General features: G+C 50.6%; 1 protein-coding gene across 1 annotated transcript in view; it reads left to right on the top strand.

The window, feature by feature from the left end:
- mrm1 (mitochondrial rRNA methyltransferase 1 homolog (S. cerevisiae)) overlaps positions 1–16,175 on the top strand; it is a 21,678-nt gene extending 5,503 nt beyond the window's left edge. Inside the window, exons 2-5 of the mRNA XM_085965022.1 lie at positions 8,318–8,411; positions 8,526–8,646; positions 12,681–12,800; positions 14,262–16,175. Of these exons, the coding sequence (XP_085821148.1) occupies positions 8,370–8,411; positions 8,526–8,646; positions 12,681–12,800; positions 14,262–14,305 (327 nt within the window). The 5' untranslated portion in view covers positions 8,318–8,369 and the 3' untranslated portion in view covers positions 14,306–16,175. The remainder of the gene's footprint in view (positions 1–8,317; positions 8,412–8,525; positions 8,647–12,680; positions 12,801–14,261) is intronic.
- The last annotated feature ends 52 nt before the right edge of the window (positions 16,176–16,227 follow it).

Genomic DNA, 16,227 nt, shown 5'->3' with positions numbered 1-16,227 from the left:
CCCTTGAGAAGGTGGTGGTGAGCCGCCTTCTTGAACCGCTGCAGTCCGTGTGGTGAAGGTACTCCCACAGGGCTGTTAGGGAGGGAGTTCCAGGATTTTGACCCAGCGACGATGAAGGATCGACGATATATTTCCAAGTCAGGATGATGTGTGACTTGGAGGGGAACATGGAGGTGGTGGTGTTCCCATGCGCCTGCTGCCCTTGTCCTTCTAAGTGGTAGAGGTTGCGGGTTTGGGAGGTGCTGTCTAAGAAGCCTTGGTGAGTTGCTGCAGTGCATCTTGTAGATGGTACACACAGCAGCCACGGTACGCCGGTGATTTACTTTTATCATGGAAATCGTTCTTTGAAAGTCAACAGATGTTGAGTTTTATATCATACGAATGATACCACTAAGCATCTCATTACTTTCTGATGCACATCTATATATATATAAAAGAGTTGGTTTGTCTGTTTGTCTGTCTGTCTGTTTGTCTATCTGTCCGCTATACACTCAAAAGTTATAGAGCGTACCTACACTCATGTTATATCAAAAGAAAGCTTATCATTAGGGGAGTCTCATAGGCGTATTTACTTTTTGGTCAGATAAAAATTGTTCGGACACTATACAAAAAACGTTCAAAAAAAGGACAAAATCCGCTCATTAGCGGTTGACCAATCCTACCGCTCATTAGCGTTGAGTGACGTGATGGTTGACCAATTGGGGGGCATTTCATGGTGTTTGTGGGCGGGGCCTAATCGTTCAAACTGCCGAGCGGGAGCTGAGGTGAGTGATGGCCATTAAACACCTGCCGGGCCTCAAGCTCAAAAAATGGTAATGGAGGTGAGGAAATTGTTGATTCCTAAGTATTGACACATTAAATATAGATTTCCAGCAAAAAAAAAGTTGGTTTAAAAAAAAAAAAATCCATTTGCAAAGGGGACTCGGGCTTTCCCCCCCTCGGCGGTGGATGAGCTGCCTGCAGGCCTCAGGCCTCGAAGCCTCGGCCTCTCCTCGCCAGCCACGCCCGAGCTAGGCACCGCTGGGCCCGATTCCAAACCAGCAGCCCGCGATCGCCGCCATCTTGGTAAAGGCTGGCGGGGCGGGGCGGGGCGGAGCCTAGCGGGAGGTGAGTTGGGGTCACTCAGCCCGGACCTCGGCTCCGTTTGCGGCCGGGGACTCGGGCTTTCCCCCCCTCGGCCCGGCCCTGGGGCTCGGCTCCGTTTGCGGCCACAGGCCGGGGACTCGGCCTTTACCCCCCTCGGCCCGGTCCCGGGGCTCGGCTCAGTGTCGGGCCTGAGGCGCGAGGGAGGGAGAGGGGAGGGAGGGACAGAGAGGAAAGCAGGGAGAGACAGGGGGAGGGAGAGAGAGAGGGGGAGGCAGGGAGAGAGGCAGGGAGAGAGAGGGAGGGAGAGGGAGGGAGGGAGAGGGAGGGAGGGAGAGAGAGCGGGGAGGGAGGGGGAGAGACGGGCAGGGAGAGAGGGGCAGGGAGAGAGAGGGGGAGGGAGAGAGAGAGGGTGAGGGAGGGAAAGAGTGAGGGGGTGGGAGAGGGAGGGAGAGCTCGCCGCCTTCCTTCGCAGGGGTCCATCGGGCCAGGCCTGAGGCGCTCCTTCCCCCCCTCTCTCTCCAGGCTAATCCCGAACTAAATCCAGCAGTCTCTCTCTCTTCCCCCCCCCCCCCCCGTCTCTCTCTTCCCCCCCCCCCCGTCTCTCTCTTCACCCCCCCGTCTCTCTCTTCCCCCCCCCCCGTCTCTCTCTTCCCCCCCCCGTCTCTCTCTTCCCCCCCCCCCCGTCTCTCTCTTCCCCCCCCCGTCTCTCTCTTCCCCCCCCCGTCTCTCTCTTCCCCCCCGTCTCTCTCTTCCCCCCCGTCTCTCTCTTCCCCCCCCCGTCTCTCTCTTCTCCCACCAGTCTCTCTCTCTCTCTCTTCCCCCCAGTCTCTCTCTCTCTCCCCCCAGTCTCTCTCTCTCTTCCCCCCAGTCTCACTCTCTCTCTCTTCCCCCCAGTCTCTCTCTCTCTCTCTTCCCCCCAATCTCACTCTCTCTCTTCCCCCCAGTCTCTCTCTCTCTCTCTTCCCCCCAGTCTCACTCTCTCTCTCCCCCAGTCTCTCTCTCTCTCTCCCCCGTGTCTCTCTCTCTCTCCCCCCCAGTCTCTCTCTCTCTCTCCCCCCCCAGTCTCTCTTCTCCCTCCCAGTCTCTCTCTCACTCCCCCGTCTCTCTCTCTCTCCCCCCCAGTGTCTCTCTCTCCCCCCCAGTCGCTCTCTCTCTCTCTCCCCCCCGTCTCTCTCTCTCTCTCCCCCGTCTCTCTCTCTCTCCCCCCCAGTGTCTCTCTCTCCCCCCCAGTCGCTCTCTCTCTCTCTTCCCCCAGTCTCTCTCTCTCTCTCTTCCCCCAGTCTCTCTCTCTCTCTCCCCCCAGTCTCTCTCTCTCTGTCCCCCCAGTCTCTCTCCCCCCAGTCTCTCTCTCTCTCCCCCCCAGTCTCTCTCTCTCTCTCTATCTTCCCCCAGTCTCTCTCTCCCCCCCAGACTCTCTCTCCCCCATCTCTGTCTTCTCCCCCCAGTCTCTCTCTCTCTCTCCCCCCAGTCTCTCTCTCCCCCCCAGTCTCTCTCTCCCCCCCAGTCTCTCTCTCCCCCCAGTCTCTCTCTCCCCCCAGTCTCTCTCTCCCCCCAGTCTCTCTCTCCCCCCAGTCTCTCTCTCCCCCCCAGTCTCTCTCTCCCCCCAGTCTCTCTCTCCCCCCCAGTCTCTCTCTCCCCCCCAGTCTCTCTCTCCCCCCCAGTCTCTCTCTCCCCCCCAGTCTCTCTCTCCCCCCCAGTCTCTCTCTCCCCCCCAGTCTCTCTCTCCCCCCCAGTCTCTCTCTCCCCCCCAGTCTCTCTCTCCCCCCAGTCTCTCTCTCCCCCCCAGTCTCTCTCTCCCCCCCAGTCTCTCTCTCCCCCCCAGTCTCTCTCTCCCCCCCAGTCTCTCTCTCCCCCCCAGTCTCTCTCTCTCCCCCCCCAGTCTCTCTCTCCCCCCCCAGTCTCTCTCTCCCCCCCAGTCTCTCTCTCCCCCGTCTCTCTCTCTCCCCCGTCTCTCTCTCCCCCCCAGTCTCTCTCTCCCCCCCAGTCTCTCTCTCCCCCCCAGTCTCTCTCCCCCCCCAGTCTCTCTCCCCCCCCAGTCTCTCTCCCCCCCAGTCTCTCTCCCCCCCCAGTCTCTCTCCCCCCCAGTCTCTCTCCCCCCCCAGTCTCTCTCCCCCCCCAGTCTCTCTCCCCCCCAGTCTCTCTCCCCCCCCAGTCTCTCTCCCCCCCCAGTCTCTCTCCCCCCCCAGTCTCTCTCCCCCCCCAGTCTCTCTCCCCCCCAGTCTCTCTCTCCCCCCAGTCTCTCTCTCCCCCCCAGTCTCTCTCTCCCCCCAGTCTCTCTCTCCCCCCAGTCTCTCTCTCCCCCCAGTCTCTCTCTCCCCCCAGTCTCTCTCTCCCCCCAGTCTCTCTCTCCCCCCAGTCTCTCTCTCCCCCCAGTCTCTCTCTCCCCCCAGTCTCTCTCTCCCCCCAGTCTCTCTCTCCCCCCAGTCTCTCTCTGCCCCGTCTCTCTCTCTGCCCCGTCTCTCTCTCTCCCCCGTCTCTCTCTCTCCCCCGTCTCTCTCTCTCCCCCGTCTCTCTCTCCCCCCCAGTCTCTCTCTCCCCCCCAGTCTCTCTCTCCCCCCCAGTCTCTCTCTCCCCCCCAGTCTCTCTCTCCCCCCCAGTCTCTCTCTCCCCCCCAGTCTCTCTCTCCCCCCCAGTCTCTCTCTCCCCCCCAGTCTCTCTCTCCCCCCCAGTCTCTCTCTCCCCCCCAGTCTCTCTCTCCCCCCCAGTCTCTCTCTCCCCCCCAGTCTCTCTCTCCCCCCCAGTCTCTCTCTCCCCCCCCAGTCTCTCTCTCCCCCGTCTCTCTCTCTCCCCCGTCTCTCTCTCTCCCCCGTCTCTCTCTCCCCCCCCAGTCTCTCTCTCCCCCCCCAGTCTCTCTCCCCCCCCCACAGTCTCTCTCCCCCCCAGTCTCTCTCCCCCCCAGTCTCTCTCCCCCCCCAGTCTCTCTCCCCCCCCAGTCTCTCTCCCCCCCAGTCTCTCTCCCCCCCCAGTCTCTCTCCCCCCCCAGTCTCTCTCCCCCCCCAGTCTCTCTCCCCCCCCAGTCTCTCTCTCCCCCCAGTCTCTCTCTCCCCCCAGTCTCTCTCTCCCCCCAGTCTCTCTCTCCCCCCAGTCTCTCTCTCCCCCCAGTCTCTCTCTCCCCCCAGTCTCTCTCTCCCCCCAGTCTCTCTCTCCCCCCAGTCTCTCTCTCCCCCAGTCTCTCTCTCCCCCCAGTCTCTCTCTCCCCCCAGTCTCTCTCTCCCCCCAGTCTCTCTCTCCCCCCCAGTCTCTCTCTCCCCCCAAGTCTCTCTCCCCCCCAGTCTCTCTCCCCCCCCAGTCTCTCTCCCCCCCCAGTCTCTCTCCCCCCCCGTCTCTCTCCCCCCCCAGTCTCTCTCCCCCGCCAGTCTCTCTCCCCCGCCAGTCTCTCTCCCCCCCCAGTCTCTCTCCCCCCCCAGTCTCTCTCCCCCCCAGTCTCTCTCCCCCCCCAGTCTCTCTCCCCCCCCAGTCTCTCTCCCCCCAGTCTCTCTCCCCCCCAGTCTCTCTCCCCCCAGTCTCTCTCCCCCCCAGTCTCTCTCCCCCCCAGTCTCTCTCCCCCCCAGTCTCTCTCCCCCCCAGTCTCTCTCCCCCCCAGTCTCTCTCCCCCCCAGTCTCTCTCCCCCCCAGTCTCTCTCCCCCCAGTCTCTCTCCCCCCCAGTCTCTCTCCCCCCCAGTCTCTCTCCCCCCCAGTCTCTCTCCCCCCAGTCTCTCTCCCCCCCCAGTCTCTCTCCCCCCCCAGTCTCTCTCCCCCCCAGTCTCTCTCCCCTCCAGTCTCTCTCCCCCCCAGTCTCTCTCCCCCCCAGTCTCTCTCCCCCCCAGTCTCTCTCCCCCCCAGTCTCTCTCCCCCCCAGTCTCTCTCCCCCCCAGTCTCTCTCCCCCCCAGTCTCTCTCCCCCCCAGTCTCTCTCCCCCCCAGTCTCTCTCCCCCCCAGTCTCTCTCCCCCCCAGTCTCTCTCCCCCCCAGTCTCTCTCCCCCCCAGTCTCTCTCCCCCCCAGTCTCTCTCCCCCCCAGTCTCTCTCCCCCCCAGTCTCTCTCCCCCCCAGTCTCTCTCCCCCCCAGTCTCTCTCCCCCCCAGTCTCTCTCCCCCCCAGTCTCTCTCCCCCCCAGTCTCTCTCCCCCCCAGTCTCTCTCCCCCCCAGTCTCTCTCCCCCCCAGTCTCTCTCCCCCCCAGTCTCTCTCCCCCCCAGTCTCTCTCCCCCCCAGTCTCTCTCCCCCCCAGTCTCTCTCCCCCCCAGTCTCTCTCCCCCCCAGTCTTTCTCCCCCCCAGTCTCCTTCCCCCCCCAGTCTCTCTCTCCCCCCGTCTCTCTCTCTCTCCCCCCCCAGTGTCTCTCTCTCTCCCCCCCAGTCGCTCTCTCTCTCTCTCTCCCCCCAGTCTCTCTCTCTCTGTCCCCCCAGTCTCTCTCCCCCCCAGTCTCTCTCTCTCTCCCCCCCCAGTCTCTCTCCCACTATTGCCTCACAGCGCCCGGGACCCGGGTTCAAATCCGGCCTCGGGTGACTGTCTGTGTGGAGTTTGCACATTCTTCCCGTGTTTGTGTGGGTTTCCTCCGGGTGCTCCGGTTTCCTCCCACAGTCCAAAGATGTGCGGGTTAGGTTGATTGGCCATGATAAAAAAAATTGGCCCTTAGTGTTCGGGGGGATTAAGTACGTGGGGTTACGGGGTTACGGGGATAGGGCTTGGGTGGGATGGCTGTCGGTGTAGGGACCGGGTGCTAGGGTTTGGATGATCAGCCATGATCTCGTTGAATGGCGGAGCAGGCTCGAAGGGCCGAATGGCCTACTCCTCCTATCTTCTATGTTTCTATGTTTCTCTCTTCGCCCCAGTCCCTCTCTTCGCCCCAGTCCCTCTCTTCGCCCCAGTCCCTCTCTTCGCCCCAGTCCCTCTCTTCGCCCCAGTCCCTCTCTTCGCCCCAGTCCCTCTCTTCGCCCCAGTCCCTCTCTTCGCCCCAGTCCCTCTCTTCGCCCCAGTCCCTCTCTTCGCCCCAGTCCCTCTCTTCGCCCCAGTCCCTCTCTTCCCCCAGTCCCTCTCTTCCCCCCAGTCCCTCTCTTCCCCCCAGTCCCTCTCTTCCCCCCAGTCCCTCTCTTCCCCCCAGTCCCTCTCTTCCCCCAGTCCCTCTCTTCCCCCAGTCCCTCTCTTCCCCCAGTCCCTCTCTTCCCCCCAGTCCCTCTCTTCCCCCCAGTCCCTCTCTTCCCCCAGTCTCTCTCTCTCTCTCTTCCCCCCTCTCTCTCTCTCCTTCCCCCTTTCTCTCTCTCTCCTTCCCCCTTTCTCTCTCTCTCCTTTCCCCTCTCTCTCCTTCCCACACAGACAGATAAACTCATTTATATATATAAAAATAATTTCTACTTTTTTCATAACAACATGCCCTCAAAAAACCCTCAGCACCGCCGGGCACTCCAGCTAGTGTTGCTATAAATGCTCTGGCTGTTTCCCCAAAATTGTCCAGCAGGTGGCACTCAAACCCTGTTTATTAAATAAGAAAGGCCTCTTTCTCCCCCATTTCAGAATAAGCCAGTTAAGTTATTTAAGGAATACTGGCAAGACTCCTCATCAAGCTGGCACTGTCCCAGCATAGGGATACCCAAGGATGCTTTGCAGTAGTGGAGTCAGAGAAAAGTTCTTTGTCATTGAGAATCTACAAATAAATTGAGATCAAAATTATTTTTTTGAATTTGAGTTCTTTTAATATTGATGGTATCTATCTCCATGTAAAACCTCACAATTTTCTTGTGTGAGGGAGGTGTGGGGTTACTGACAAAAACTTTTGGGTTGATGAAGATATTTTGAAATGATAGACCTGATATTAATCATGATGATAACAACAGAAAATGCTGGAAAAACTCAGCAGGTCAGGCAACATCCGTGGAGAGAAATTTGAGTTGACGTTTCGGGTCGAACCCTTCTTCAAAACTGGAAAGAAAAGAAAATAGATCGAAGGCAGGGCTGCGATCGGACAAAAGAAGTGAAAGAGACAAAAGAAGTAGAAGAGACAATAAAAGGTGTTCGAAGCCAGACGAGATGGTAATAGGCTGAGATTAGGTGTGAAGTGTACTGGCAGGGCAAGAGATAGCTGCCAGGTGGGAGAGTGAATGATGATGTCAGGATAGCTACTGTTTAATTCAAATCCTCACTGACTTTACTGATTTACAGCAGGTCTGTCATTAAAAAATATTTTTAGCAGATTATTTCACCCACAGAATGATGGGCATTTATTTTGACATCGTGCACTGTTCCGATTTGCATTTTGAAAGGGCAAGAGCTGGTCTCAATGTGATTCATACTTATGGACATAGACTGTATAAAACCTGTTCCCTTGAAGTATTGGTCCAGTAATTTTAAACTTGCTATATTGATCCATTTCATGTTAACTAAGTGGCAGCTTAGCTCAGTGGCGATACTCTCACTTTTGAGTTTGAAAGGTGTAGATTCAAGTCGTGCTCCAGGATAATCTAGACTGGCACTTCAGTGCATTATGGAGGGAGTGCTACATTATCGGAGGTGTTCTATCTTGGATGAGATGTTAAACTGAGGCCAAGTTGACATGAAAAATTCCATGCCACTTTTTCAAAGAGATCTCCCTGTGTCCTGACCAACATTAGAATCCCCCAATCAACACCCCCAAAACTGATTAACTGCCCATCATCTCAGTCATGTTTGTGGGACTAACTTCAAAAAGTAATTCATTGGCTCTGAAGCACTTCTGGGCGTCCCGAGGTTGTGAAAGGCGTTACTTCTTGATGTCAAGGCTGTAGGAGTAACCTGCAGTTATGGGAGCAAAAGCAACCGAGTTACATCAAGTCTTGTTACAAAAGAAACTGCTCCTACCCTGAAGGCAGTGACTCACGCCAGGATGAAATTCCACGCATAAATACGGCATCCAAGAAGCTGCTGTTCTTACATGAGCATTACCATTGAGTAGACAAACCATTGTGCAGACTATAGAAGGGACTAGTGCAGGAAAGTGGAGTTGAGGTAGAAGATCAGCCATGATCTTATTGAATGGTGGAGCAGGCTCGAGGGGCCGAATGGCCTACTCCTGCTCCTATTTCTTATGTTCTTATAACTATTAGTTCTTGGAAAATAACAGTAGCAGGGTATGTTAAATGTGTGCCTATTTAGACATGAATTATATACCATAGAATATCTGGTAAATGGAGAAATGGCAATTATGTACAATGTGGAGATTGGGTGTGCAGAGGGACATTGAGTGTTTTTGTTCATTAATATTCACCTTGTATTGCCTTCCAGTTGTTCTCTAACACCAATTGTGAGTAAAGCTAGTGCTGGAGTTGTCGAAGTTATGACTGTATATTGTACGCCTGGTTTGCCGCAAGTGCTGAAGGTAACAGAAATTCAGATCTACAAAGTTTAAAGAGTGTGAGTGTATTTTTGGGGAGTGTTTCGAAATAACTTTTGTAATGTTGCTTACCTGATGTTTTCTTCAACTTCAATACAGGCAAAAGCAGCCCAAGGCTGGCAAGTAGTAGGAACTGTTGGAACATCTACAGAGGCTACCTGTGCGCCAATCATCCCTTGTGCAGAGTTCCAGTGGAATAAACGGACCATCCTGGTTCTAGGTAGTGTAAAATGGCTGCTTAGTTTGCAAATATTGGACAAGAGTATTTAGATTTTTTTTTAAAGATGCAGTTGACAAAAAAAATGGATGTTTAGGCTCAACATTTAAACCTGGTGCAATAATGTCCTGTTGGCAGAGGTTTACTTGGGGAGAGAGGTTTAATTTGAAAGCAAAATTCCTGTGAAATGGTTCGTGTTATAATGGGCTATTTATGCCTTTTCAGCAGTGATTCTGCTACAAAAATGTAGAATCACTTTCTGATTACACCAATTGTATAAATGTATTGTACAGTTTTATAAAACAGGTTTGTCCCAGCTGGACATGCTTTTGAAATAACACCAGTATTTTCTGCTCAAGCATCTTGAGCACAAACTCTAGGCTGACACTTCAGTGCAGTACTGAGGGAGCTGTACATGGTTAGAGCTGAGGTGGGCTTAAAAGATGCCACGGCACTATTGAGACAGGAGTAGGGGAGTTCTCCCAATGTCTTGGCCAACATTTATTCCTCAACCAACACCACAAAACAGATTTTCTTGTCATTTATCTCATTACTGTTTGTGGGACCTTGCTGTGCGCAACTTGGCGGCTGCACTTATCTACATTACAACAGTGATTACGCTTTTGAAAGTAATTCATTGGTTGTAAAGCACTTTGAGACGATCTGAGGATGTGAAAGGCACCATATAAATATAATTTTTTCATTTTCTTATGTCTCTATGTCTTGTAGTGATATAAAATATTGCAGGGAGTGGAACTGACCACAACCATATTCTTCACAGATAAGTCACTACATATCTATATATATCTATATATATATATTAATATAACATGAAGATAAAGGCACATGTGGAAGAGTAAGGAGAGCTTTACTCTGCAGCTGGCTGTGGTATTCCTGAGCTGAGGTGCTTGATGGGGACAAAATCTCCTCCTTAGACTGGATCGCTCTTTGTTGGCCGGCGCGGACACGATGGGCCGGAATGGCCTCCTCCCGTGCTGTAACTTTCTATGATTCACAGCACTGCCACTATAAGCACAAAGCTCCCCTCCAGAATTTTTGAGTCAACATAAAACAGTTACAATTGCACATCAACCAAATAGTGGCATTATAACTCAGGCATTAGGTTCCAACTTGGATGTCCAAATGCTTGGTTGTCACACTGGCTGCAGTATAACTCCAGTCAAGTGCCAGAGCAGTTCACTGGAGCTTCTGGGAAGCTTTAATGTTGTACAGACATTCTCGCCCACACTCTCCTAACATTAAACAATTAGCTACCGAGAGAACAGAGCATGTGTCGAAGCACAGAGCTCCTTTGTCACTGGACCTGGGTGTTGGTCAGACTTAGTTCAATCTGCAGTATGACAGTGATAGAGTCATAGAGTTATACAGCACGGATAGAGGCCCTTCGGCCCATCGTGTCCGCGCCGGCCATCACGCCCTGTCTAATCTAATCCCATATTCCAGCATTTGGCCCGTAGCCTTGTATGCTATGGCATTTCAAGTGCTCATCCAAATGCTTCTTGAATGTTGTGAGGGTTTCTGCCTCCACAACCCTTTCGGGCAGTGAGTTCCAGACTCCAACCACCCTCTGGGTGAAAAAGTTCTTTCTCAAATCCCCTCTAAACCTCCCACCCTTTACCTTGAATCTATGCCCCCTAGTTATTGACCCTTCTACTAAGGGAAAAAGCTCCTTAGTATCCATCCTATCTATGCCCCTCATAATTTTGTACACCTCAATCATGTCCCCCCTCAGCCTCCTCTGCTCCAAGGAAAACAAACCCAATCTGCCCAGTCTCTCTTCATAGCTGAAGCGTTCCAGCCCTGGTAGCATCCTGGTGAATCTCCTCTGCACCCTCTCCAAAGCTATCACATCCTTCCTGTAGCATGGCGACCAGAACTGCACACAGTATTCCAGCTGTGGCCTAACCAGTGTTTTATACAGCTCCATCATAACCTCCTTGCTCTTATATTCTATGCCTCGGCTAATGAAGGCAAGTATCCCATATGCCTTTTTTACCACCTTATCCACCTGTTCCGCCGCCTTCAGGGATCTGTGTACTTGCACACCCAGATCCCTCTGACCCTCCGTCTTGCCTAGGGTCTTACCATTCATTGTGTATTCCCTTGCCTTGTTGGTCCCCCCAAAGTGCATCACCTCGCACTTTTCCGGGTTAAATTCCATTTGCCACTGTTCCGCCCATCTGACCAACCCATCGATATCGTCCTGCAGACTGAGACTACCCTCCTCGCTATTTACCACCCTACCAATTTTTGTATCATCCGCGAACTTACTGATCATACCTTTTACATTCATATCCAAGTCATTAATATAGACCACAAACAGCAAGGGACCCAGCACCGATCCCTGTGGTACCCCACTGGCCACAGGCTTCCAGTCACAAAAACAACCTTCGACCATCACCCTCTGCCTTCTGCCACTAAGCCAGTTTTGTATCCAACGTGCCAAGGCACCCTGGATTCCATGGGCTCTTACCTTCTTGACCAGTCTCCTGTGCGGGACTTTATTGAAGGCCTTACTGAAATCCATGTATACCACATCCATTGCGTCACCCCCTCAAAAAATTCAATCAAATTAGTCAGACATGATCTTCCCTTGACAAAGCCATGTTGACTATCCCTGATTAATCCTTGCCTCTCCAAGTGGAGACTGATTTTGTCCCTCAGAATTTTTTCCAATAATTTTCCCACCACTGATGTTAGGCTCACTGGCCTGTAGTTCCCCGGTTTTTCCCTACTCCCCTTCTTGAATAATGGAACTACATTAGCGGTTCTCCAGTCCTCTGGCACATCCCCTGTGGCCAGAGGGGTTCTGAATATGTGTGTTAGAGCCCCCGCAATCTCTTCCTTTGCCTCACACAGCAGCCTGGGATACATTTCGTCCGGGCCTGGGGATTTATCCATTTTTAGGCCTGCTAAAACCGCCAATACCTCCTCCCTCTCGATGTTAATGTGTTCGAGCATATCACAGTCCCCCCGCCCTATTTCTATGTCTACATCGTCCCTCTCCATAGTGAAAACAGATGCAAAAAATTCATTTAGAACCCCTCCTACATCTTCCGGCTCCACACACAGATTGCCACTTTTGTCCCTAATGGGCCCTATTTTTTCCCTAGTTATCCTCTTACCCTTAATATACTTATAAAACATCTTAGGATTTTCCTTTATTTTGCTCGCCAGTGTTAGTTCATGGCCCCTCCTTGATCTCCTAATTTCTTTTTTAAGTATCCCCCTGCACTTTTTGTACTCCTCTAGGGCTTCCTCCGTCTTTAGCCTTTTGTATCTGCCAAAAGCCCTCCTTTTTTTTCTAATCCATTCTCGTATATCCCCTGACATCCAAGGTTCCCTGTGGTTTTTGGAACCACCCTTGACCTTTATGGGAACATGTTGCCATTGTATGATCTCAATCTCCCTTCTGAAAGCCTCCCATTGCTCCGATGCGGATTTTCCTACAAGTAGCTGATCCCAGTCCATTTTGGCCAGATCCTGCCTTATCCTATTAAAATCGGCCTTCCCCCAATTTAGAACCTTTATTTCCGGCCCATCCCTGTCCTTTTCCATGACCACCTTAAATCTCACCATATTATGGTCACTGTCACCAAAGTGCTCACCTACTAGCACTTCTTCCACTTGGCCGGCCACATTCCCTAGAATTAGGTCCAGTACCGCCCCCTCTCTTGTAGGACCTTCTACATGCTGGCTCAAAAAGCTCTCCTGGATGCACTTTAAGAATTCTACACCCTCTGTGCCTTTCACACTCTGACTATCCCAGTTAATATTGGGGAAGTTGAAATCCCCCATTATTATTACCCTATTATTACCAACTGTGCATTGCAATCTGCAGACAATGGTTTCAGATTGGCAGGCGCAGTATAAGTCCAGCCAGCAAGTACCACTTTGTCATAGTTCTTTGTACTGTACGTCACCAAATCCCTGTCCTTTTGCTTTGCATCTCAATGTTGCGTTTTCAGCAGTTCATCTCACACATGCAAACTTTTTTTCCCGCCCCCCCCCTCCAGGAAATGAAGGTTTTGGCCTTTCCGATGATGTACGCAGCCTTTGTCACACAATGCTGACAATACCAGCAGGCAGAGGCTTGCATCCTGGGATTGAATCCTTGAACGTGTCCGTTGCTGCAGGTAATTGTTAGTGAAATAATTCCACACTAATTTAGGCAGTTGCTTTTAGTGTCATTTTTTTTCTCCCTAGTCAGAAACAACAATTGTGCACATTGAAGAACAAACATTATGAAGAATTAATAGTCAGCCTTTGGGCATATACTTCACATTGAATAATTTTCAGAAGGATTCTGTGCGTTGCCAAATGTACATTGTGAAAGGTGTGAGTTGTACTTTAATTCAGAATTAATATCTGAAGCACTCTTTGCTGATGTGCACTTTATATCAGAGGCACCACATTCACTTCTCTAATTATTTGACTGACACGATTGTTTGCCTGGTAGCTTATGTCTTATGCTATTTTAGGCATTGCAATTTCTTTGCAGTATTCTGGAATTAAATATTTTATGTATGTAATTTTGTAGTTTGTTGTGATTAATGGAAAGGAATTGACAACTTCTGGAACAAAAACTGCAATAGATGATTTGTATTTGTGAAAAATATGGAGCCGGTTAGTGTAATCGGACATGTGCAGATTGATCAGCTAACCTGATGCTGAGGACTAGTGTCAATGCTTGTCTAAAAAATTCTTGGCTGCCATCTTGCAAATCTCGGTGAATGTGAAGAGTAAAGGTGGTCTTGGCTCTCAATATGGGTGCCGTATCAGCTTTAACTTGCTATGCTAAGATGTAAGGGGTAACATTAACCTAACCCGTCTGCGGGAAACCGATGGGATGCCTGTTTTACACCTCGCCTGATTTTACTTTCCATTGATTTCAATATTTGCATAGCTCCCAGCATCTGGCTCAGAGCAACATTGGCAGGGAGCTGGCAGCTGACAGGACTCTTGACCTCCTGTTGTTTCTCTCTCAGTTCGGGTCCTACATACTTGCTTTGTTGCATTCAATCTACCACTGTTTTGTCCACTTTGTGTACCTCTCTTTCCTGCTGATCCCTCTTTCTGCTGCACACGACCTAATTTGTGTCTCTCGCAGATGTTTCTTTTACTGAGTTACTTGGCGGGTTGGGGGAGCCTGCCTCAGTCGGAGGAGAGCCGTAGTCAGGGTATGCGAGAAAGTTGGCCCGACGAACTCCTGACCAGTTAGGTTGAGATGGGACGGCAGGTGGGAAGAAATAAAACAGAAGAGTGGCTGCCAATTACTGTTTTAGGAAAGGAAATCCAGCAAATCTTCCACCCACCCCCCGTCGGTAGGTCACCTGGTTCCCACAAAACCTATCCAATTGTAATAAAGCGGTACGGTTTCTTGGGAATATTGTAAGCCTAGCTAATTGGAGGAATGGGCCACTTTCCTGTGGACCAAACAGATCAGTAGATTGAGACAAGACTTCACCCATGTGCCAATCCAAAGATGACATCACTTCAAAACTCAGCAAATAAGATGACTAGGTTCTTGTGGTATTCAATCTGTAGCCAGTTTTGTTCTGTTCTTGCGACATGATTCTCCATTTTTCCTTCTACAGGGATTCTTTTACATTGTATAACCAGCAAGAGAATGAAAGGGTGACCAAGGCTTATCTCCCCATACTGATCTCTCCACACGATTTCAAGGCAGAAGTGATTTACTTTGGATCTGGAAATAATTTGATGGCTGACTGTATTAACACCTCCGGGCTGGACCAGTTTAAGTGCTGTGTACTTTTGTCCTGTACCAGTTTGTCATTTGCAATATAACCTGAACCAAATAGATACAGAGTAAATAATGCTGCTACGTACACTGACTTTTGTACTAATGATGTGTAATGTAAAAGTTTATTTGTGTAAAAGTGACCATCTGCACAGGTTAAAATTTGATCTCTATCTGTCCTACCCTGGGGGGGGGGGGAAGGTGTTTTACCTTGAGATTTCTATTGGAGGTTGTGTAACTTTCATGTGAGCTTGCATATTACAGTCAACTGGACAGTCGAATGAAAATATTTACTGTGGAATAATGATTTGAAAATTACAATGAAAATATAATATTGTTCTTAAAGGAGTGTATGCACTTTAATTACACACAATTTACAGCACAGAAACAGGCCCTTCAGCCCAATTGTTTTATGCTCCACACGCGCCTCCTACCCTACTTCATCTCACCCTGTCAACATATCCTTCTGTTCCTTTCTCCCTCATGCACTTATCTAGCTTCCCATTAATTAATGGCAAAACTGTCACTAGAATACTTGTATTTATTTTATGGCTTCAGAATCTTTTTTTTTAAAGTTACATTTTAAATAACAGTCTAGTTTACTGCAGGGGTCATGCCAGCTGCATTCTGGGTAATGTCATAGCTGGAAACGTGTTGCTGGAGGTGAGGCTGGGTCTCGCTGCGGGGAACCTTCAGGGGCAGATGGTTACTTTGCTTCTTGTGGACAGGTAAAGTGTATTTTATATAATTATATAAGCAAAAAATAGATTCAGGAAAATGGCTATTTTTGTACCGGATAATGGCCCATCCGCGGAGGCCTGCGATCTGGAAAAATCTACTCCCTTACCTGAGGGCTCCCGGGACGCACACGCTTCCGCTCCTGGGCCTCTCCAAACTCCAAGTGCGCAGGGCCCAGGTATCCCAGAGGCGCAGGTAGTTCACAGCATCCCTGGGATCACGTGGGCCATGGGGAGCCAATCAAAGAAGGGAATCTCCCTTCATACACTTGACAGGAAGACCTGTCAAATATATGAATGGAGGTCACCCCAAAAACATAGTAAAACATTAAATACATTTAAAAAAGAACCACATTTTTAAAATGACTAAAAATTACAATAAATTAAGTATTTTAAACAAAAATTTAATTTTTTGAAAAAAATAATTAGTTTTTTACGGGGCTAAAAATAAACTTACCTTTTTTAAAGTATTTTTAAATGATAAATCTGGAAAAAAAATTTAAAACTTTTTTCAACTCTTACCCTGGTAAAAGCAGACTTTATGCCTGCTTTTACCAGGCGTAAGAATTGTAAGGGTTTTCTGCGGGCGGAGGGTCTCCAAAAACGCAGAACTATCTACCCGCAGAGGCCCTTCTCCAGGGCATGTGCTGTGCATGCCTGAAACCGGCATTTCCGATGTCCCTACGGGTGGGTACACAGCGCTCACACACCCGTAGGGATCGGAATATCTGGGCCTCTGTATATGTAATTTTTATCCTCTCCCTTGCCATTTTTTGCCTGTCCGCTTCTGAAGATGTTTCCTTGCTGGGGTACAGTTCCAAGGGCACAAGTGCAAATGTACATATCTATATATGAAAAGACAGACAAGAAAAAGGCTCGTTGGTTCATGAATTCTACCCATTCAGCCATGTTGCAACTAAGCGACATGACAACTATTATTCCCCACCCACCAGCAGGTCCTGGGAAAGGGAAATTAAAAAAAAAAAAAAATACCTAGGCCAATTAAGGGGTAAAAAGAATGCTGAGAAATTCTCTGACCCCTGAAGGTGGTGATGAACGAATTCC

The sequence above is a fragment of the Somniosus microcephalus genome, chromosome 22 (genome assembly GCF_052327205.1).
Source record: "Somniosus microcephalus isolate GS21.2 chromosome 22, FLI_Smic_1.0, whole genome shotgun sequence".
Lineage (NCBI taxonomy): Eukaryota > Metazoa > Chordata > Chondrichthyes > Squaliformes > Somniosidae > Somniosus > Somniosus microcephalus.
The sequence above is the reverse complement of the archived record's forward strand: the minus strand, read 5'-3'. Positions and strand labels throughout refer to the sequence as shown.